We start from the raw sequence: 25200 nt of genomic DNA on the forward strand, positions 1-25200 counted from the left end.
TTCACATTTTTCTAATTGTCCTTAATATTTAAAGAAGTGTTTACTGAATTTCTCATATTTATCAGACAAGAAAGGCAGCCCTTTCAAAGATTTCATCAACATTTTATTTTGCACTTCCAAAGCTCTATTTTGAGAAATACTTACTGACTCATAGCAGCTCCATGGGAAACTATAAAAGTAATACAGGCCTTGCTTAGAATTCCCTCAGGCAATTACTATAAACACCATAAAATGTGTGATCAGAATATCCAGACCAAGGATGTTTCTGAGGGCATTACTCACCATATACATTTGTTAACATGTTTCACAAAAAGTGTTTTTTAGGACACTAGTTTTTCGAAATGCTCTTCAGAAAAGGAACTCCTAATTTAACATTTTGGAATTCTTTGTGTACTGTGTCTTCCTATTAGAAATTCACAAATCACAATAGGATATTAGAGCTCCTAAAAAGCATTGCAATAAAATATACTATGTATCTCTATTTAACCCAGAGTTTTCTGATTGTCGGTGTTATTGACTATTAGACCCAAGCAATTCTCTTCTCCCTTTTCTCCTTTACTAAATACTATGAACTTGTAATTCCCTGGAATACTCATTGGGAAACACTGTTTGCGGCCTCATGGCCTTGGGAGTCTGTATACCTTAGCCTCAAGGCCACATAGCCTCAAGGCCAGAGTGGAGCCCAGGGAGCAGATATTTAGAAAAAGGTTACAAAATCTGGGATGAGAGTTGGTCAAAATAGAATTACAAGTTTGATTAATATTTCATAGAATGCAATAAGTTTGCTGATTGCTTACTGTTTACCAGCATATTTAGACACATGTTAAAGTAAATGAGCTACAACTGTGATACACTTAGTGAAAAATGGCTGTTCTTCTAGTCATATGATCCCCAGAAATAGTATAACTGCTTAAATGAGAAAATGTCTTTGTTTCAGAAATGCCAGCAAATAGGAAGAGACATAGAAAGCATATTTTCAAATAAAGTAGTCACAGAATATAAAAAAATTCACAAATGCAGACAGTATATGAATTAAGTTATTCAAGCAGACCAAGTTATACTGACTCTACATGCTACTCAACTGGCATCAGGAAGTTCTTCCTATAGTAAAAGAAATAACCATTGGTGATTGTAGCTCAACAATGTGACCAACCTTAATGCCATTGAACTGTGTATTTAAAAAATGGTTAAGATGGTAAGTTTTATGTTATGTATATCTATATATATAAAAGGCTAATATGCTAAGTGTCCCTCCAACTGTCTGACCATTTGCTATGATGCACACTGACCACCAGGGGGCAGACATTCAACGCAGGAGCTGCTGTGATGTGCACTGGCCATTTACAAAGAAATGGCAACATGGACCTGGTGCCGACAAAACAACAGTTGGCTTCCCCCAAGTGGGACACAGGCCCCACCACCACCCCAGAGTGACAGCCCACCAAATCGCAGCCAATGCTGCTAATACGCCATGGTGCAAAATGTGACCCACAGCCCAGCCCGGGGAAATGGTGGCTGTAGGCACCAGGTAATGATGTCACGTAGCAACACCCAGCTTCCTTTCCCTAGTGACTAACCTATTTGGAGTTTCTTCAGCCCAGGAACACGACTTACTTTATAGCCAGGTGCAAACATTTTACACTTGAACCAAATGTCTGTGAAGCATTTTCCCGTGCCTCATCTCATTTGATCCTCACAGAAGTCCTGGAGTAGGTAGATAGGAGATTCCGTAGAATCCTATTTCTTTTCATTAGCCAGAAAATGGAGGTTTAGAAAGTTTAGAAACATGACCCATATGAAAAAAAGCAAGAAATGGTGGACCTTGAAAATGACTTCAGGTTTTCTCACTGTGCAGAATATAGTCAAACACTGCTGTAGTTAAATATTTTACTCTTTGTTCTTCCTGCGTGATCTACAATAATAATCTGCTTTGTGTTGATATTTACTGCTGTGCTGCTGACAATTACCTGAAAGAGAAGTTGGGGTGCTTCTTCACTGGGCTGGAAAAAGTTTAGCTAAATCAGAAAGCAGGTCTAATTAAACAAGTTTATTCTATATCTATAAGGCTAAATTGACTCGCGCATGCATGATCCATACAAAGCTCTCGGTGCCAATTGTGTGTGCGTATTTCCATCTGTCATTGTCAATCATGAATTTGGTTGATACTTCTATTATGGAGAAAGGGCGAATAGTGATATTAAAATATTTCTTCTAATTAATTTTTTTTCAATGTGTATGAATCCGTGTACTGGGACTCTAGTTTTATCATAATTTTTAAAAAGGAATAATCTAATCTTGTTTTGAGACACCACTAAAATAGCAGGGTGTTTTCTTTACACATAAGAGAATTACTTGCCTTATAATAAAACTAGATTTTTAAAAATGTGTAAAAAAAAAAAACCCTTTCTTATCAGTGGGAAACACTCATCTTGGTCACTCATCTTAGTCACTCATCTTGACCAAAAGAGAAAGCAATAGATGTCAAAAAAGAATGTGATAGTTGTAAAAAAAAAAAAAAGACAAATACTCTTTTTTTTCTCTGTTTCCATTACCTCAGTCCCCATGCTGTCAGAGTTACAACAACAGATTTAAAAGTGGACTTGCCTTTTACATTGGAAAAAAATAATGTGGTTTTCTATAAATGTAAATAGTATTTTATAAATTAAAAATATATTTAATTTCCTATATTGGCATTAAAGAGTATAAAGCCTGCAATGTAGATTTTTAAGGTGATGTAGGATATATATCATTTATCAAAGTTTGACTGAATGTAAGAGAATTAATAGATTTGTGAGAAATAGACTTAGGAAAGGATTAATAAACTATAAAAGGATGGATGAACTATTAAATTCACTGAAAGGCTAAGAATGTTTAAAAACTCTGCACTCATTGGCTAATATCATCTACTAGACTGTAAGTTTATGAGGGCAGGAAACACATCCATCTTGTTCACCACTATTTTTTTTATGCCTCCAACAATATCTAGTATTGTCGACACTCAATAAATATTTTTGAGTGAGTTAGTAAATTCAGGATAGCGTTAAAATACAGAAAATTGCTTTTTAGGCAATAGTTAAAAAGTGACACTAATGAAGGCATTTTTCAGTCAATAAGTGCTTTGTAATATTACCAACTGACCATTCAGATACCTAATCAGTCACAAGTTTCATTATTCATCAAATACATGTTCAACATCAGCTACCAAATTCATCCAATTCTTACATATGGAATTTTATTCACAAACCAGTGCTCTACATTTCAAGAGACCAATATTGTCAACACTTAATATCCAATTCTTCACATGAATCTTTTTGTCTGATGGACTGTTGTTGAACTTTTCTCATGAAGTCTGAGCAATAAAATTATGTTTTGTGGATTCGCTTATATTGTTTTTAAGTAGAGGCATTATTATGAAATTTTCTATATATCTTTAACATATCCAGTGGAAGAATAAAATGTTAACATTAGCTATTTGAAATAGTATATTTTCAAAATTTGAACTATTTGCACAAACATTAAAATGAAGAATGATTAAATGGTGTTTTATATAGTACTGAGAAAAGATTTAGAGTGAAAGAGTATGTCAGTATTTGCAAGAATATAAAAAGAGGTATCTCCCGCCTTTAAATATATTTCCTAGACTTTAAATACTAATTTTTGTATTATTTTCTTTTATTTTGAAAAACTAAAATATAAGCAGGAAAAGTAGAAAATAGTTTCTACTTGATTAGCTAAAAAGGGTCAAAACTTTGGAATTGCTTGAAATCTATTTTAAAAGCTCAGCTACTTTGATATTTTTTCTATCATAGAACCATGAAAAGTTATTTCAACTGAATTGCATACATAACTCCTAGAGTGCAGACAGTAGCTATTATTTGTTCACTTCATCAAAATGCTTTTTTAAATTCTTGCTACGTCTGTATTACCAGTTCCTGAAGAAACCAAGGTGAAAGAGGCCCCGCAGAAGCCAAACCCTCTTTGCTATTTCTAACAAAGGAAATGCCATTCTTGCCACTAACTCTTGGAATGATTTCCAAGTTCTCTAAAAATAATTTAGCCTGTGTCAAATAGCTGTCTCATCTGGAAAACTCAATAAATGAGCATAGAAGTTAGAAAGAGTAGGGGGAACGTTAGGTGTTAAACTGAAATGGTATATCCCACGCATGTTAGATGGAAACTCCAAATTAGCCAGCACACTTCCATACATCTGCTCAGTTTTCTTTAAACTTGAGCTATATTATTGCAGAAAAGCATAATAATCCCCACTCTGATCTTGTATTTCAAATGAAAGAGCCTGAAACATCACAGCATAGGCACCTTTCTAAAGGGGTATTATGGGTGGATGGATTTCTTTTGGGGTCAGCATTTCTACATTTAAAGAGCAGATTATAGAAGGAGGGAAAGTAAGAGGAGTAATATGAAGTATTTCTACCCCATGACAATGACTCTAATTTGACACTGGACTTTAGTTTAAAGAGGACATGCCTATTAAATCATGCCTTACTTTTAAGTAGCTGAATTTTTAAAAATTCTGTGCAAATTACTTTTTTTTGGTAGGCAGATTACACTTAACTCTACCTGAATAACTGTTTACATGTAGAAAGCTCAGATAAATCCTTATGAAAGTAAAAAGTATGCATTATTTATTTGCTCAGAAATGCGTGTCACTGTGAACTATATTCTCAATTTGAAGCATTTTTGAGATGCAGCTATCAAAAATGATTTTTAAAATTCTAGTTTCATAATTTTGCAAGGAAATTCTATTTGATAAATTTGCAGCTGTTACATTATTTAAGAGGAACATTTATTGTATGTTGACCCATGAATGAAATGTCATTGCCTCTAATGATTTTCAGACATCTGATAGTGTCCTCAAGCAGAAGAACTGGAATGTTTTTAGAAGGAATAACTTATCACATGATTATTAACTTTTGTAGGGTGCCATCTAAATCAAGGTTTTTCAAGGTGACTAAGCAGAAAATGGAAATATCCTGGATATTAAACATTTTTGTATTTTATTTTTTGATATGAAAGACAACCTATAAAACATTTATAAAGAAAAGTGGCTACAGTAACTGGCATTAGTTCTTATTGACTGATATAAGGATGAAGGTGAAACTCCATTTGTCCATGGGTCATGTGATAGTACAAATATAGGATTAGGCTATGGCTTTGCTTTCCCACTCTCATGATTTATTTTAGAGTTTGGGGTGGCATGGGGGATGAAAAGAGATAATATTGGGCCATTGACCTTTTGCTAAGAACTGTGCTTAACATTTTACATAAGGCTTCTCATTTATAAAAAGTTAAGCAATATGGTATAAAAAATTTCACCCAAAAGAAATCTCTTATTCTTTTTTTTTCCTACCATGAAAAGTTTCTGGAAACTTTTTTTCTAGAGTGAGTTTCTCACATGTTTTAATAGGAGACAAGATCTCTAGTAAGGAAGAGAAATCTGGTTTTCTTGTTTTATTCTCCCTGTTGGCAGTCACTGTTTTTATTTATTATTTATTTTTTCCTTGAAATGAAGGAAGTCCCTACTCTATTGGAAATTTGTGTCCCTCCAGAGCAGGCTAAGCACCTCACCTTGATCATTTCTACTTACTTTTTTCCTGTCTGCTGACCAGTGATGAGGAGAACACCACTAAACATTTTGATGATTCATTGTAAGTGTGCCCATCATACCTTTACCCAGATCTGTATGTGGCTAAAGCCTTAATAGTCTCCCACACCAAAAGTCATGTTCGAAATACAATACATTAACAACCTGAAGCAGGCTCAGCTGTGGAGCAGGATACTAAGAATAAGTAGATGAAATTCTAGACATTTCTAAAGAGGATCCAGCTACTTAATGACCACTGAGGTCTTCAGTGACTAGGTGTGAATATTTCAGTGCAGTCCAAGCTGAACTGAGAGGTATTTCTTACTTCCAAATTTAAATACCGCCTGTGCATATAAAAAAGAGTTTCGTTTATTAGTCCAAAATGTTAGTACGATTGGGATCTTGAAAAAATATTCTCTCTTTCTTGGGCATGTTCTTCAGCAAAAGAAAGTTGGGAAGGGTAGGCTGGAGAATGGAACTTCTACTTGGAGGCCATAAATTGGAGACATCATTTTTCACCTCACAACAGGAGAGGTTGGGCTGAAGATGGATGAGTAAGTGCATTTCCCTGCCAAAGTTAAGATGATAAACTGTGGGTGAGCCTCCACGAAATTCTGTCCACCCACTGAAAGCTGCTAGTGTTCCGTTATTGAAGATCATCCAAAACGTTTTCCTCACAGGTTGGACCCATTCTCTTTGAGGGGCAAGTACAGCTCCCATTGAGCGGGTTGCACTGAGACCTGTGGACACATTGGCACGTCAGAGCGCAGTTAGGTCCATATTGGCCTGGCCTGCATTCTGTGAGGAAAGAATAAATAAATATAAAAGTAATTCAAATATGCTTTTCCATCACATAGTATCTTTACTACTATTTCTTGGAATTGCATAAGATGATAGACAAAGAATTCTGGTTAACCATGTGGTTTTTTTCCCCCAGGCTAGAACGCTATGTATTAAAAGTCAGGTCTTTAATGGAAAACAGGAAGAGGCTGGGGGGTGTCAAGGAAGTTAGTGACAAAGATGAAAAGAGAAATCAGGACAGCAACTTAAATTTCGTAAGTGCCCTCTCAGAATTAGATTATTGTATTAGAGCTCATCGCAGTAGCATTGCAAAGGACACGGGGAAAATGGATTCGTTTTAGTGAGGTCAGAAAAAGGCAACACTCACTCAGGATACACAAATTTGTCTTCAGGTTGAAAACATGTGCCTATGTTGTTGAAAATGACATGGCTTTACATTCAACTCTTTCACCTCTTAAAATATATCAAAATGGCCAGTGATGCCTTGTGTACCTACTTCTGTAAAATCCTGCTATTTGTACTCAAGGAATGTAACTATTTTTAAGTTGAATTGCATTTTGAATTCAATCAGTAGAGAAATGAAGAGAGAGGATTAAAAATATTAGCCTTATCAAAATAACTAAATGTGTAGACTAAAGTTTCCCTCAGGCATCACACCCAAACCTGGGCATTTGGTTTTAGTCTGATGTCCAGCAGAAAATTAGGAGAGAATTAATAGGTTCTGTTTCTGAAGGATTGAGAGGATAGGGAGAAAGCCCAGCCCTGCCCATGGAAACAGAAAATGGGGTCAGATTCATTCAGGTGAGAATGGGAAGTAACTCAACTTACTACCAATGTTTAAGAATTAGAGAAACTTAACTTTGCAATAATGAGTCACCTAGCTCTAAACAGTTTACAAAGCGGGTCCCAAACACATTAACACAGTTGGTTCTAGCAAAATTGTGAGGTAGGCAAGACAGTGAGGTAAGCTCTCTCTCTGTAGAGAGAGAAACAGGTTTGATGTGGCTTAAGGGACCTTCACAAATGTTATGTCCCAGGCAAATGGCAGAGTTGGAGTTCTAAATTCTTATCTAGTGCTCATTCCTCAATCTGCACTGCCATGTGGGAAGACATACCATGTCAAGCATATGTAGATTAAAGCCCAAATAAGGAAGTGGAGAGAGCTGGAAAGTGGGAAATTTAGAAATGTCAATGCAAATACTAGGATACCAGTCCTAGAGTGAACTCTGAGTCTACGGGTATAATTTTGTAAAATATTTCTATAATTATTGCCTCAAAATTCTCTTGGCCAGGTTGGAGATGCACCCTAAATACTCCATAAGCATTTGCATGTTTGTTTGTTTGTTTATTGCTCTCTTGGAAAATGAAGGTAGGCTAAGATATGTTCTGGCCTTCTTGCCTTAATTAACTAGTTAGATTTTAAATATGAGAAAAATGTGAACTTAATCAATTTTGCAATTAATTCATTTTGCAGAGCAAACAGTAATTCAATCTCTTCCTAAATGAAGGAAGAACAGCTAGGTAAAAGGAGCTCTGGAGGTGATGTAAATGCTGCTCTGAAATGAATCTTTTCTTTACATTATCAAACGTAATCAAAATTAAAAAATAAATCCTCTGTGTATAAGTACCACATCTTCTTTATTCAGTCCTCTACTCAGCCATAAGAAAGGATGAAATAGCACCATTTGCAACAACATGGATGGACCTTGAGAACATTATGCTAAGTGAAATAAGTCAGTTAGAAAAAGCTAAGAACTATATCATTTCACTCATATATATGATACAGGACTGATATTTGGGAACACAACCAGCAGTGGTGATTGCTAGAGGGAGGGGATGGTGGGAAAAGGGGCCCTAATATAAGGTGACAGGAGAAAATTTGACTTTGGGTGGTGGGCACACGGTGCAAAGTACAAATCTTATAACATAGAAACCCACACCTGAAATGTATATGTTCATTTTGACCAATGTCACCCCAATCAATTTAATAAATAAGTATTAAAAATAAATAAATAAATAAACAAACAAATAAATAAATCCCAACCTAATACATCCACCCCATCCAGTGTGTCGGAGGATTACTTAGCTTGGTGGTAAGATCTAGTTTTCTTATTTGAAAAAGAGTTATGAGTCAGGATCTCTCCTAAGCAGTTCAGAATCTGATTTTAATTTATAAAAATACCACATTTTATGTTAATAACGATGTGTATGTAAGACATCTGTTTGAATGTCTGCAAATGTTAATTTACCAAGGGGGTGGGGAAATAATCCAATAAAAAGCTGCTACATTCTTTTATGAATTAACATTATGGCTGTTTAATAGGTCCTTTACCAGAGTTCAAATTAAAATGAGGTCTTTTATCTTTATAGTGCCTGCATAGACACAGCTGCTCACAGTTAATATCGCAGATGAACTGTGCCTAATTGAAAATAAAACTGCAAATAAAAGATCATGTAGTACATCTGTGTAAGCCGTGGGTACCCCCAAAGAGCTCATGACAAGAGAGGCCTTGAGGTGCCCACTGAGAATGGGCATGTTAATACATATGTTCCACTGTCAAATGGTAATTTTTCTGCAGATAAAGATGACTGTGTGATACAAGAATTTAGTCCATAGAAAGTCCATAGAGTGAGGCCTTCATTTCCAGCCTGGCCATAAGCTCTCTTGGTTTAGAAGAAGCTAGTTTTAAGTCACCGCTGAGTGTTGTCAAACAGAACTTTCAGCAATGATGAAAACATTCTATATATACTGTGCTATCCAATACTGTAGCGACTAACCATATGTGTGGCCACTGAACACTTGAAATGTGACTGAGGAGGTGAATTTTGAATTAAACTAAATATAAATTAAATAGCAACCTGTGGTTAATGAACAATGCATATTGGACAACACAATCAATTCCTGTTCCTTTCTTTCCCTTGAGAAGCGGTATAGTGGGGATGTTGAGTCTGGCTCTGGACCCAGATTGTCTGTTTCAAATCCCCAGCCTGCCATTTGTGAGCTGTGTAACTTTGGGCAAGTTACTTAACCATTTTGTGCTGCAGCTCCCCCATCTATAAAAGGGAAGGGCGATGATAGTAAAGGCACCTAGTATACATTAAAATGCCTGGCATATGATACACATTCAATAAACATGAATGGTTTTCTTCAGTATTTGGATGAAACCACAAATACTATAAGCATTCTGCCTTCAGTGAGCATTTCATTGGTGACATGTATACTGTGGCTTTGCCAAGATGTCATGCTGATGTTTACTCTGACAGATTTAGTTTAGATATGACAAGGTTCAGGAACGTGTTTACCATGACTCCCTGAGGAATGCTGAACAGAAACAAAAATTTGCTGAAAACTGTCATGTGCTAGACCCTTTTCTGAGCCTTTTTGGATAAAAGATAAATAAATATGGGTCGAACTCTCAAGAAGCTTGTAGTGCAGTGAAACACAATGATTAGAGCTATACATGAAGCAGCTTTGCAAAAAAGAAGTGTCAGCATCAGTAAGCTTCTCAGTTGGAAGATCCCAAAGTATTCCAACTCGATATTCATAACTCATTGGACTTATTTTAAAGGCCTATGGAAAAGGGAAGAAGGGATAGGAAAGAATATAAATCTCTTGATGATCCCCTGAAGGTTCCTTATACAGGACTACATGCAGACATGCACACATATAGTATTGTCTACTAAGAGCATCATCACCCAACGGTCAAAACCAGACTGCCTAGGGTTAAATCTTGGTTCTGACTCTTCCTATTTTTCTGTGCCTCAGCTCTCTCTTTTGTCAAGTAAGAATGAAAATAGAACAGCCTCATTGGGTGGTGGCAAAGAGTAAATGAATATAAGCAAAATGTTTAGGATGACCAGTCCTTCGGGGTTATTGTGAAACATATGAAACCTTTTCATCTAGGAAGCATCCATTAAGTTTAAATAGTAAGTGATGAGTCAATGATCCACTCAGTCTACTTTCTCCTCTTCTTAAGATAGTCGCTAAAGATTTTGAATTTTACATTCTAGGCCTTTCTTCCTGTGAGTGTAAAGGGGGGAAAAGGTTTAAATCTCAAATTCCCAAGAATACTGGGAACTTGATTCTCAAGAATAGTACCCCAATCTTCATTGCCTTATTTCTAGTGATTTTTCTGAATTGCTTTTGTAATCAGGATGTTTAATTGCATCACCTTGAGGTGCCTTCAAGGTGTCCTCTGTCAGCTGTAGTGCTGGTTTTGGTTGCCTGTTATGCAACAGCCACATACCCTGATTAATCATACTAAGGCAAGGTGACAAGCAATGGTAGTGTGATGTTCTTTAATTGCATAATACTTTCAGTATAAAAAAATGCCTAGAGATCTCTGAATCACCCATGAGTCAGAGGGACACCACCAGGTACTTGGCTCATACCAGCTTCACATCTGGCTCCGGCTCTTCCAGGTGGGCAGAGGCACTTTCCAGTTACTGGGTGGCAGGAGATGTTGCTTTCACAGTCACAAAGATGCTGGCAATTGTCTCCAAACATTCCAGGTGAACACTCTACCAAGGAAAGAGAAATGCTGAAACATTAACCACTTGAATTTTCAATGATGCAGCTAACATGGGATTAAAGATAGAATTTCCTCAAGATTGAGCCCCAAGTAGCAAAGTGGGAGGATAAAATGAGATTTGTTGGTTAGAAGAAGAGAGGAAAGTTTTGGAATTCTCAGAAATCAGCTTCATTTTATACATGATTTCACACTCAGGTTTTAAATTGACTTACTCTGACACTGGTTTGTACCTTTGAGAATGTATGGAGGGCTTTCAAAGATAGGAACTTTAAGAAGAAAATTGAGTCTACTAGCCAAGAGTATTACTTTTAATATTTTTCCTTAAATGTTATTTATTTACTATTTTCCCAGAACACTGTAAGCTCCACTATATTCCCAGAACATAACAATAAATAATAAGTGGATAAGTGAATAAAGGATGGCAAGAAATACTGTATGTATATCTCTAGTGACTTATGAGGATATAGTATGGGAATAGCATATGAATCATTTTTATTTATTTTTATCTTTTTTAACCTTGTTTCTTTCTTTTTAAAAAACCTTTACTGTTGAAAGTATTACATACGTCCCTTTTTTTCTCCCATTGACCCCCTTATAGCCCATACCCCTTGACCCAGGCTTCCACCACCCTATTGTCTATGTCCATAGGTTATGCAATTATGCAAACAAGCTCTTTGGTTGATCTCATCCCACCCACCCACATGAATCCTTTTTAAAGGCAATAACTCTGATTCACATAAAGTCAAGTGACCACTATCATTATATTATTATAATTATAATGATTATTATAACCCTATGCACAAGTCATACATAATATAGACTAAAATGATATTTTGAGTTGCTTACTGAGAATTATGTACTCTGGCATTGTTTTGAATAGACTGATCAGTCTTTTAGGTCTTTATAATTTACTATTTTAAACTAGTAGCCCAAGTTCTCACCTCTATTTCCTCATCCACATTCATGACTACCATTATTTTCTAGTAATAAATGCCTAATTCCCATCTTTAAACATTTTTCATGAAACCTTGTATCTATTTTAATATCTTTAAACCCAATAGAAAATCTTCTAATAAAATATTTCTCATTCAGAGGTAGAATCTTTGTCCGTTGAAGAATAACAGCTTTAATGGGGTTTGGAATATTAAGCCATTTCACTTAGGGGAAGGTAAAATTTTTGAACAATCAGCAACAAAATCAGAAGGACACATATTGGCTATAGAGTGAATTCCCGTTGCTTTAATGTCCAAGTCAGAAGCTTAAGTGATTATTCCTTGTTTTTGACTTGGGTTTATGTTTGCCCTAAGATAGAAAGACCTCACATTCACACAGAATTCCCCCATTCACCTGTTTTAAAATGCTCTGGATATACCTTTTTCACACTGGCTGCCATGGAAACCTGCTGGGCAAATGCACTGTCCACTCGTTGCATCACAACTGGCTCCATTTCTGCAGTCACAGATGTGAGCACAATTCAAACCATAAAATCCAGGAAGGCATGCTGGAAAAGAAAAATGCCAAAATGCTATTTTGGCTTTAAGAGTAAATGCAGAGAAAATTAAAGGATACGCTGTAGGTCATTTGTTTCCCAGGACCAAAGAAGGAGATGAAAGCATAAAATTAGAAACAAGAAAGAATTATGTGGAGAAGCATATTGACCATAGTTTAGTCATACAAATAAGTGAGTGCATTGATCCATTTTTCTACAAGTAGTCTAGAAGAATCCATAAAAAATTCAAATATCTTCAAGTAAGTACAATTTATTTGCTATGATGTGCCTGGCAAAGACTTCAAAACCCTCAAATACCCTAAACACTTAAAAGAACAATGTTTTAAAAAGTTAGATACAGGTTAAATTTAGTAAGGATGGTTTTTGAGTTAACTTATTTAAATAAATAAGAGAGTATCTGTGGATGGTGATTTATATAGCTCTTGATATTTGAAGTTTTTGGAATGGATGATAGAGGTGAGTATGAGGAAAAGTAGGGAGGGAGAAAGGAAAAAAAGGGGAATAAAAGACAATATGATGTATATACAGTAGGTTAACATCATATGAGGAAGTTGGAAGTTAGATTTCAAAATCAGTGAAATTTAACCTTTAAAATACTTCCATAGATGGTCCATAAAGTAGAATTATTTCTTAGTAAGCACAGTAGAACTAGTTTTTCTTCCATATTTTTGTGGCAGAACAACAAAATAACTAATTAGTTTACCTTTAGAGACCATGTAATCCCAGCACATGCTTTTCTTTGAATGCTAAGATTGTCATCTGTCCATAGATATAATCACTCAAATAGAGATGTGTGAGAGCTAAGCTCGACTGAGACAAATATTCCCATTTCTTATCTTGAGTTTTCTCTAAGCCTATGCTTACCACTCACTGGGAATGGGAGGGGGATAGAATTTCCTCAGTCTTTCATTTATTCTCTCTCTCTCTCTCTCTCTCCCTCCCTCCCCCCCTCTTTATCCCTCTTTCTTTGTCAGCCTAGCCTCCTTTCCTACAGTTAAATTTGCCTAGGCTTCATGTGCGTGACACTTCTCCAGCATGCACGGAGTTACTCAGGACAGATTCAACATTAGGAAAAACTCGCATTCAGGGAGCAGAAAAAGGAGGTAAAACCAAAAGGAGGTAAGAAATGAATTAATTTATATAATACATACTCATTCATTTTTTGATCTTATAACTCTTAAAAAAATGAATAACAGCTGGGCCTGCATGGCTCAGTGGTTGAGCGTCAACCTGTGAACCAAGAGGTCATGGTTCGATTCCTGATCAGGGAACATGCCCAGGCTGTGGGCTCAATCCCCAGCGTGGGGCTTGCAGGAGGGAGCCAATCAGTGATTTTCTCTCATCATTGGTATATTTATCTTTCTCTCTCCCTTCCTCTCTGAAATCAATAAAATATATTTTTAAAGAGTAACAAAAAAGATCAATGCAGGGTTTCTTCTATTTGTTCTTGTATAATTAATATTGAGAATACAGAGAAAAATCAAATCTCTCTTTCTACTCTTTATTTTCATTATTTATAAAGCTGAGTTTATAAAGGTTGCCTTGCTCAACTTTTCTATTTCTCTCAATAGGAGAATATTTGTCTATTGAAGACTAACATCTCTTGTGGTGTTTTGAGATATTAAACAATTTCAAAACTTTCTGAACAATCAGCAACAAAATCAGAATAATGCACTATATTGGCTACAGAGTGCATTCCTATCACTTTAATGTCCAGTCAGAAGTTTAGGTGATTATTCCATGGTTTTTATTTGGGTTTATGTTTGCCCTAAGGTTCCCTGGCTTGGAACTTTAGAGCCATTGTTGGTGCCTTTGTTTTCCTCATCTTCATGTCCAAATTAATTGCCCAATACAGTCAATTTTTCTTTGAAAATATTTTGTTCATTTCCTTTTTAAAAAAAAAAATATTTTTCTATTGATTTTTAGAGAGAGAAGAAGGGAGAGAGAGAGAGAGAGAGAGAGAGAGAGAGAGAGAGAGAGAGAATAATTGAAGGATTAAGAAATATAGATTGGCCACCTCCTGCATGTCCCCCATCAAGGATCCAGTAAACGTGGGCATGTGACCTGATCAGGAATCAATATCAAACCAACAACTTACCTGTGCATGGGATGATGCTCAATCAACTGAGCCACACTGGTCAGAGTTTATCCACTTTTCTATCCTAGTCCAGATTTTAAAGCCCTAGCCTATCACTATAGCTCTCCATGTGAACACTACTGATGGCTCCTTTTCTTAATAATCAATAATCTCACTTTACAGATTTACTTCACTAGAATAGTACCTCTTGTCTGCTCAAAATCTTTCTTGATACTCATCATATGTCGGATCTGTAGAATGTAGGATGTATGAAATTTATGGGCCTTCAATAGATATTTTTTCTCTCTCTTGTATCTCTTATTCCAATTTTGAAAACAAAGCAGACAAACAAAACCACAAGGTGTTTGCTTCCGCACTCCCTAACCCAGGAAGCCTCAGAATGGTTGGCAAGGGTTCTAAACCTCGGGAGGCTTAGCAAAATTTGTTCCTGCAAAATGTATTGGCCAAATACTAAAAACAAGTTGAAAAACATGGAAACAATTTCAAACGTTGCTATTATCACTTCAGAGGCTTTACAAAGCCTTTTACTTTTAAATGATTAATATTGGTCAAGCTTTTGCCACATGCCTTAGTACAAATGCTTACACGTATCTTCTTATTTAATCCTCATCATACCTTTTATAGTAGGTGTTATTGTTATCCCCATTCTACGCTGACGAAGCTTAAACTTTGAAGTTAATAGTTTATACCTCTTTTATAAGGCAGAGCTAAGCCATCTACAATGAACTCTAGAGCCCAGACTTTAATATCTTAATCTCTTGTGTTCCCATCCAGGCTCCCTGACATACAAGACAAATTCTTGTATAATTCTTAATTATTGTACAATTCTTTTCCTAATTTTAGGTGAACATATTGAGTCTAAATAAAGAATTGATATAAATAAATATGTTTAAAGAGAACCTGAAGAAGATTCTTTTAGAGTTAGGTCTAGATCAATACGAAACAAGCAGCTTCTTTATTTATATTTTGTGTAGAAAGTAGAATATTATGTTCAAAGGGACCAGCAATCTGCTGACTCCTTTGGGTGTGTCTGCCTGTTTCTATTCCAGGTGATTATAGAACATTAGAATCATTTTTGAACAGTAGTTCCAGAAAGGAATACAGAAGTCCAATTACTTAATGATAGCAGTTGTCAACATCTAGACCTTAAAGTTGAGCTATAAAATACATTGTAAGAACACACACTAAAGCATTAACATTTTATCTAATTTGATATAATGCAAATATATTACTTTTATTTTATAAATAGTTTTCAAAACTTAAAACTTATCGACACCATAACATGCCCACTCATTTTCTCCGCTTACCATGTTCACAGTCTCGTCCATAGTAACCTTGGAGGCACTCACAGCTTCCAGAAAACCTGTTGCAAACTCCACTGTTCTGACAGGTGCAATTAAAATGGCAGCCGGGGCCATAATACCCAGGGGAACATTCTGAAAAAGGAACCATCCAAGCATTAGTTCTAGTTAAGACAATTGAATACTAATGAGTTTGAAGACAAAAAAAAAATTAAAAGCAGATGAATCATTAGCTAATCCAATAAAGAAAAAAGACAGAAAGCACAAATATACACACCTTTTTAAAATTATCGAATGATCATCAAAAGAAATAGATATAAAAGTACAATATAAATAAATATAAAAACCTGAATGAAATGGAAAAGTTACAGAAGACAACTTACCAAAATTATCTTACTTTGAGGCAGAAAACCTAGGCTAATTAGAATAGAACAATAAAGAAGATAGCTACTGAATTTTTTAAAAAATCCCATAAGACATAGCTTTCACAGGAAAATTCTATAAATCTTCACAGATCAGATCCTCACCTTACTATTTACACTAGTACAGAACACTGAAAAGAAGGAAGCTTTCAAATACATTTTACTGAGTATAGCATCAATTCCAAAACCTGACAAAAATACATTAAAGAGCTCAATTTCACTTATGAATATTGATGCCAAATTCATAAAAATATAAGTACATAGAAACCAATAGCAGACTATAAAGTAATATATCATGTCCAAGTTGTATTTATTCCAAGAAGGTAAGGTCATTTAATATTAGAAAATTTATTAATAAATCCACCATAATTATCAGACAAAGAGAAAAGTTATATTATTAATTCCATAGATGTAGAAAGACATTTGAAAAATAAATTCACTAAAATATTCAGTAAAAATATTGAGTAAATTAGAAAATTAATAGCTATATCTCAAATGAATATAATTATCCAGTATTTTACTTAATAGGGAGCAAAAAGCTTGAACAAATGGAATGATAGACCATGTCTATTCTCAGATACGATGAGTTAATATCATAAAGATGTTCATTCTCCAAGAGAGAATAGATAGAGGACAACAAACAGTAAAAAATACCTGTGGTTTTTTTTATGTTTGTTTGTTTTGAATCTGGACAATTTTATTATAAAGTTCACATGGAAATAGTGCCAGAAAATCCTTGAAAAATAGAGCAATGAAGGGTGGCTAGCTCTATCAGTTCAAATGTTTTTAATAAAGGCTTCATAATAAAAATGGTACTGCATTTGCACCTAAATAGACCAATAGAACAGAGCATCCAGAACTATCCCAAACTACGTATAAATGCTTAGTATTTGATGAAGGCTAAATCTGGAGTTAGTGAGGAAGTTTCACTTGTAAAAGTTGCATTACAATAAGTGAAAAGCTATGTAAGGGGAAAATGGATTTGTTTCTCACACAATTCACCAAGAAAAATATTTAAAATTGATCGGAGAATCAAATGTCAAAAAATGACATCGTATTGGTATGTAAAAGAAAATATGAGTGAACTCCTTTACTACCTGAGAATGGGGAATACATTCCTAAGTGCGACTCAAAATATAAAGAAAATAAAGGGAAGAAAGATATATTTTATTACAAAAATAAACCAAACAAAAAAATCCCTTTGAATCATGAAGAGCCCATTATCTAAAGATATTCCCAATGAAGCACATCCCCTGGGATTCACACCCTTGGGTTGTTCCCTCCTATGTGGAACCTGGACTGATCCCAGGACTTGCTTTAGAAAGTCAGCTGTCATGTAAGAAACCAAATTATTTTGTTGGAGAATTATTCTGGTGGAACCCTCATGATGGGACAAGTGTCTTTATAAGAAGAAACATGAGAGTGCTCTCTCTCTCTCCCTCTCTCTCTCTCTCTCTCTCTCTCTCTCTCTCTTTTTCTCCCCCTCCCCCTACTCCCATGCAAGAATAAAACAAAAACAAGGCCATCAGCAAATCAGAAAAGAGGGCCTTCACCAGGCACTAAATCTGCCTGTACCTTAATCTTGGACTTCCCAGACTCCAGAATTGTGAAAATAAATTTCTGTTGTTTAAGTCTCCTACTTTATGATATTTTGTTCTATCAGCCCGAGCTGACTAAGACAAGGAGAAAGAAGCCACGTGGAGCAAAGCCTGGCTGGCAGATGTGTAAATAAGAGGTTATCTTTTATATTCCAGCCTGGCTGAATCTCCAGAGAACTTCAGCCCCAGCTCCTGTCTGAGAGAAGGACCACTCAGCTGAATGCAGTTAACCCTCAGAATCATGAGAGATAATAATTCATGGTTGTTCCAGTTTCTAAGTTTTGGGGTGGTTTGTTATATGTCAATTAATGACCAATCAGGTGGCAAAATAAAAAGACAAAACATAAACTTACCCAAATATGGGTGAAAATTCATAACAAAGAGTTAATATTTCTAATATCTATAAAACTTCTAATATGATAGTAGGAAAATACAGAACCTTATAGAAAAATGAGCTTGAGTTATGAACAATTTATAGAAAAAATAAATGCAAGAGATGCTTACCAGTTACAAAAGATACTTAACTTTATTCATAATACTAAAAATGAAAATTAAATATCCACTGATAAAACATTTTTTACCAAAATTTTGATAACATACTCTTTTGATAAAGCTCTGATGCAAGAGATATTCTATATCTTGGTTATGAGGATGCAAAATGGTATAAACTCTCACAGAGGAGAATTTGTCAATATGTTGCAAAATTACATTTGCATTTACCCAGTGGCTCATCAACTCTTGTATTATATTTAAAATAAAATAAATAGCCAGAACCGGTTTGGCTCAGTGGATAGAGCGTCGGCCTGCGGACTGAACGGTCCCAGGTTGATTCCGGTCAAGGGCATGTACCTGGGTTGCGGGCACATGCCCAGTAGGAGGTGTGCAGGAGGCAGCTGATCGATGTTTCTCTCTCATCGATGTTTCTGGCTCTCTATCTCTCTCCCTTCCTCTCTGTAAAAAATCAATAAAATATATTTATTATTATTATTATTATTAAAAAATAATAATAATAAAATAAAATAAAATAAATAAATAATATATAAATTTAAATGATAAAAACAAAAGTTTAAAAAGTTTTAATGACAAAATAGAATAAGTTTAATAGAATAAATTTTAATAATAAATAGTTTAATTAAAATAATTTCGTAAGTAACAAAGGGTTTAAATGATAGAATCAAACATTAAAATATCTTATGTCCCCAAATGCTGAAGAGTTGCCCAACTTAAAATAAAAAAAAAAGCACAAGAAAACAATATGGACATAAAGCTGCTGTCTAATTTTAAAGAACTGCTATTAATCTAATTTAGCAATCTCCAATATCACAAAATTGGTGACAGTTGTCTCCTAAATGAGGGAGAATATCCACATAAAAAAATTCCAAGAAAATGACCTTAAATACTAGGTTTAGAAGCACTGTCACTTCAAAGTGTCATTGTCTTCATATTCATGTGAGAAAACCAAATCACAGAGAGACTGTGAACTTCCCAAAGGCATAGAGCATGGTATGGGCCGAGCAGAGGTGACATACGAGTCTGTCCGCTGCTATTGCAAGGTGCTTTCTTGTGTGTCACGATGCCGAATTTCATGATAGTCAAATTCATAGTGAAGCATCGTGGGTATCACACTCATTGTGATAGTATGTCAGGACGCAGGTCTAAAGAGCCATGACCCCATAGTTGAAAACAACTAGGTACAAGTTTACTGTCCATTTTCTTTTTACATAAGGTGCCCCAAGTGTAGGCCCCTAGCAGTATTCTCACCCACACTCTGTCTCCCAGCCAGAGACCTTTCTGTCTATGCTGCCAGAACACAAAACCATCTCCTACAAAAGTGAGCTCTTAAGTAGGGTGCATGCTCTCCAGTATTGCACAAAATAATCAACTGCGGTTTGGAAAGAAGAATTAGAACTATCAATCTTTATCTTTATCCATTCTTTAGCAATTTAAACCTTTATATATGTTTTATGGAATGCATAATATATTAGTTGAGAAGCACATAAATGTCACTTATGTGTAAAAAATATATTTACAGTGGTAGATGATGATATTTTCCTGATGAAATAAAGTTTGGAGTCCTCTGTGCGCAGAGTCCTCTCCTTCACCCCTGGCTCTGCCCAGGGCCCTGCATCCTCCAGCCTGCCTGCCTCAAGGCTTCATCCCGGCAAGATAATTAGTTTCTTTATTAGTTCCGGGTTTTATTGCTTTGTGATCATCGAATGTCATGAATTATATTTTTTAGAATTGCTTGATTTTCTTTTTCAATTTTTGTGAATGTTCAATGGATACATTTTCAGTGGTGGTTGAGGTCCTTTAACCTCATGCCAAGAAACTCAGGGTTCAGCAGATTTGCTGGCCACAAAGCCTTCATGCTTAGAACTGTTTGGAGGGGGAATAGATTTAGGTCTTAGAGCTGAGTTCTTTTATATTACTACTATTCCAATTACTTAAGGCAGAGGTTCTCAACCTGTGGGTCGCCACCCCTTTAGGGGTCGAACGACACTTTCACAGGGGTCGCCTAAGACCATCGGAAAACACATATATAATTACATGTTTTTGTGATTAATCACCATGCTTTAATTATGTTCAATTTGTAACCATGAAAATACATCCTGCATATCAGATATTTACATTATGATTCATAATAGTAGCAAAATTACAGTTATGAAGTAGCAACGAAAATAATTTTATGGTTTGGGGGTCACGGCATTAGGAAGGTTGAGAACCACTGACTTAAGGGTTTTAAGAGTTTTCAGGGGGTATTCTGGTAACAAGGTAACAAAAAATCCATCAATATTAACAACACTATTTTTATTGGAAATGCAATCATAATTACAAGTGGCTTAGGTGAACTTCTTGGGAAATTCTCTCTTTGGGGGCCTGTCCTATATTTTATCAACCAGTGGCAGTAGCCTCTAGATTTTTATTGAATGAAAGAAGGCGGGAATCAACTTACTTTTTTCACAATAATTTCCTGTCCAACCAAGGCCACAGGTACAGCTTCCATCCACAGGATTGCAAAGGCCACCATTTTTACAGGTACATATTAGCTCACAATTTGGGCCATACCTTGTCTGGGGACATCCTGTAGTAAAAAATAAAAACAAAAATCAAACAATAAAAATGTCATGTGAGCAAACATTTTTCTCTGCTTCAGATAGAGTAATCATATCTAAGTAGAAAAGCATAAGAAAATGTTCAAATGAAAACACACACTCAGACGTATCTTTAAGGTAGAAGGCACATCACTGTCATTCATTCACGTTTGTATTCACTCCATAAATATTTATTGAGCTCATAATGATGTGGCTGGGAACTGGAGATCCCCTAGAGAACAGGCAGAGGTCAATCCCAGATTAGCAATGGAAGCCTTTTATATATTTTGTCTCATAACTGATAAAGAAGACAGATGAGCAGTTTGTTTAATGTTTTTGTGCTGGAATAGGAAAAGCACTGCAGCATACAATGGTGGGTGACAGAACAAAAATATGTGGCCAGTAGGAGTTAAGACAGGAGAGAGTGAGGCTGGCCAGGCATAAGGAAAATTGAGTCTTCACTGTCAGGGGGCAAATAACTGAATGATGAATGAAGGAAAGTGACACCAATTGGGAGCACAAAGGCTCCCTAAGGCGAGACTAACCACCACTCACATTTAGTTGGTTTTTTGCCAACAGAATATGGGCCCGATAGAGCCAGCTAATATAATTTTTTAGGAAAACTTAAAATCCATATTTTACATAAATTCATCCAATCTTTGAACATTGGCAACTAATTAAAATTGCTTTACAGCACCGTGGGATCCAGTACTGTCAGCCAATTCAAACACATTTGTGGCTAGATTTGGCCAAGGATCTGCCATTTATACCTTCCAGTTTATAGTATTTTTATATAATGATATTTTCCACATGAATTATCTCATTTAATGCTCACAAATATAATATCCCTCTGATGTGGGTACATTATTCCTATTTTATACTTGAGAAAACTGATGCTCAGAGACTTAGGTTTCGCTCAGGCTTAAGCAGCCAGGAGAGATAAAAACCAAGATTCAAGTCTAGAACTTCTGACTTCTCATCAAGCATTCTTTGTACTCCAGGTAGCAGGAGAGACATTAGAGAGTTTTGGTTTTTTTACTTGCCTGAAAGCATTTGGTTAATACGTAACAGAGCATGTACTTGAATTCGATCTGTATGCTTTTATTGGACTGAACAGGTGCACTTCATTTTAGTACCAAATGAAAGAAGAATTTTCATTTTGTTTATTTAAATAACAATTTTAGTTGTTAACAAATTTTTAGATTATCATCACAAGTATAATGAGTTTCTTTAAATTCATTGCCATTTATTCAAAAATTTTTAGTTTTTGCCTTTAAGGCAAATGAAGTAGAATCGATGACACCAAGTCCTACCAGTATACTATTAAAATAAACTTTCATTAGTTTCCCTTTCACCCATTTAAAGCAACCTCATCAGCCAGGAGGCCCATTCATCTTCCAACCTGAACGTTGAAAGGCATTGATGAAACTGGTGAATCTGTGAAAATATAAGACTTTATGATAATGCTTAAGACAAAAGCATAATTGGAAAGTGAGGAGGACTGAGAAATGATACTTTCCACAAGTCCAAGTGTTAGAAAAATGTCTGCATAGAATTGTTTATATAACTTCATTGCTTTTTTTTTAAAATTCATGTAATTACCCAATGAATATTTCAAACATTATATAAAGGTTAGTAGTCTGAGAAAAAGCATTTCATCCCTGTGCTCCTGTCTTCCAGGTTCCCTTCTCAAAAACATCATGGTTGCCATCTCTTTTCTGTAGCATAGGCCTCATCCTGACTACTCAATTAACAATTCCAACCCATCTAGATTCTCAAGCCCCTGGCCATGCTCTATTTTTATTTTACTATAGATTTTATTTCCTTTTATCATGCACAGACATAACTTATTAAACATGTTTATTTTTTATTGTCTCTTCTCCACAAGAAAACAAGTTGCATGAGAACCGGAGTATCAAGATTTTATCCATATATTCTGTGAGCTTAAAACAGGTAGTGGCATTCAATAAATAGTTATTGAATTGAGTAGGTAAATAACTGAATATATCCAGAAATATTCCATGTCTAATAAGGCATACATATGTATATCTCTCTTACCCTTTAATCTTTTTTTTTTTACCCAAAATGTTAACACAGATAAGTAATATTGTAAAATTAGCTTTCTTCTGTAAATAAAAGTTTCCAAGGTGTTTCAAAATTTGTACATGTAACAGATCTATATAAATCTTCATTCGTTTTTAACAGCTGCATAGGATTTATTGCATCTAAGAAATATTTATTTTACCAGTCGAGTATTGATGGCAAGTAGATTGTGTAAAATATTTTACTATTATAAACAACACTGTAATGGATATCCTCATGGAAGTCTTTATTCATATGTAATATTATACCTGAAGGGTAAGTCCCAGATGATTTTCTCAGTAAAGTGATATGTCCTTCTAAATCATAACAGATATTATCAAATTTCCTTACAAAAAGATTTGCAAATTTATTAAGAATTATCAATGTGCCCATGTTTCAATCTTCAAATTGGTATATTATGAAAATCTGATAGGTGAAGTGACATATAATTGCAACTTTAATTTGGATTTCTCACATTATGAATGATGCTTATCAACTTTTCATAAGATCTATTGGGTGTCATGGGTTCTTTTCTTGATATATAAGAATTCTTTGTTGATTAAGAAACTTAGTGCTTTGTTAGTCTTTCTTCTTTTTTTATCTTTTTTCTTTTTCCTCCTGTGGTTTTGTGTTTTTGTCACAATTTATATCTGGCCTCAAAGTAAGTTTGAAAAAATCATAATGGTAATTCTATTACTGTCATAGTTTTGTAATTATTGTAAGTACCTGGAAGTAATTTTGGTGAATAAATTAATGTAGGGATCACTTTAAGTATATTTTATTGTTCTTTATTTTTTCACTTATTTTCATCATTTCTTACTTACTAACATAATTATTTTGGAATATAAATTTTCCTCCATTTAACTGAATTAGCTTTATCCTATAGGATGTGAACATCATTATTAATGTTTTTAAATTTCTAAAATGTTGGTTTTGTTTGCCCTTTTTAACCATTGATTATTTAAGGAGATTTCAAAATGCCAATACAGTATACTGTAATGGAATTCCCCCTCCCCACTACCCTACCCCAGTAGGTATTTAGTTTTGTTATTGTTCCTGTTTCATTGCTTTGTGATCATCAAATGTCATGAATTATATTTTTTAGAATTGCCTGATTTTCTTTTACAACTTTTCAGGGTGCAGCTCAGTTTATAGCAATTAGACATAGTTTATTAGTGCAAGTATCGAGAAGATTATTTTTATGCATATGTGTATACAGTAATAATATGTGTATGGGCTAACAAATAGTCTACTGATAAGCTCTTGCAGTCTATTTCTCCTCCTAGCATATGGCTTTTGCTTTATTAATTTCAATACTGTGTTATTTATTTTATACATATCGATTACACTTAAATTTTCAGTGTGAATTTTACCCTCTTTTATAAGTGCCCTTCTCATTAGATGCTTGTTGCCATAAAATTAACATTGTTTAATACTGATGTCATGACTACTGCTTTTCATCTGTTCACATGTGTTCGGTGTATCTGTATCATTTATGTACTTTCATTTTATTTTGAAGTCTTTTCTTCTAAGATAAGGTGGATGTCATTTCTCTTTTGCTGCTTTCAAGATTTTTTTCTTTTTTAGTATTCAGAAATTTGATGATACATCTTTTGTAGATTTTTTTCCGTTTATCTTGTTTGGCATTAATACAGCTTCTTGAATTTTTAGGTTTATAATTTGGTTCATAAGGACCTTTTTAGCTATTATTTCTTTGAAGACTCTTTCAGTTCTGCCCTCTTTTGTTTCTACTCTGAGATTCTGATTTATAAATGTTAGACCTTTTTTTTAATGCTTCCACAGGTCCTGAGGCTCTGTTTTTTCATTTTGGTTGTTTTCCCTTTTTTGTGTTTAGATTTGGTAATTTATATTGTTTTATCTTTGAGGTCACTGATGTGTTCCTCTGTCCTCCACATTCTGCTATTAAGGCCATCCATTGAGCTTGTGTGTGTGTGTGTGTGTGTGTGTGTGTGTTGTTTTTGGTTATTATATGTGCCAGTTCTAGAATTTCCATTGATTCTTCTTTATGTCTCATTTTTTGCTTTTAAGATAAGGTGGATGTTGTTTCTATTTTTTCTCTTATGTGATTCAAGCAGTTTTGTAGTTGCTCACTGAAGCATTTTTATGATGGCTCCTTTAAAAATTGAGATAATTTTATTACC

At 34.9% G+C, this 25200-nt stretch overlaps 1 protein-coding gene across 1 annotated transcript in view; it reads right to left on the reverse strand.

Moving 5' to 3' along the window:
- Window positions 1–3728: 3728 nt before the first annotated feature.
- LOC139004119 (multiple epidermal growth factor-like domains protein 6) overlaps window positions 3729–25200 on the reverse strand; it is a 98182-nt gene continuing 76710 nt past the window's right edge. The window contains exons 8-12 of the mRNA XM_070406856.1: window positions 20818–20946; window positions 15851–15979; window positions 12308–12436; window positions 10796–10924; window positions 3729–6400 (exon numbers count right to left, since the gene is read on the reverse strand). Coding sequence (XP_070262957.1) covers window positions 6249–6400; window positions 10796–10924; window positions 12308–12436; window positions 15851–15979; window positions 20818–20946 — 668 coding nt within the window. The 3' untranslated portion in view covers window positions 3729–6248. The remainder of the gene's footprint in view (window positions 6401–10795; window positions 10925–12307; window positions 12437–15850; window positions 15980–20817; window positions 20947–25200) is intronic.

Source organism: Myotis yumanensis, unplaced genomic scaffold (genome assembly GCF_028538775.1).
Source record: "Myotis yumanensis isolate MYYU_CA2020_CCGP unplaced genomic scaffold, mMyoYum1.0.hap1 SCAF_2, whole genome shotgun sequence".
NCBI classification, from domain to species: Eukaryota; Metazoa; Chordata; class Mammalia; order Chiroptera; family Vespertilionidae; genus Myotis; species Myotis yumanensis.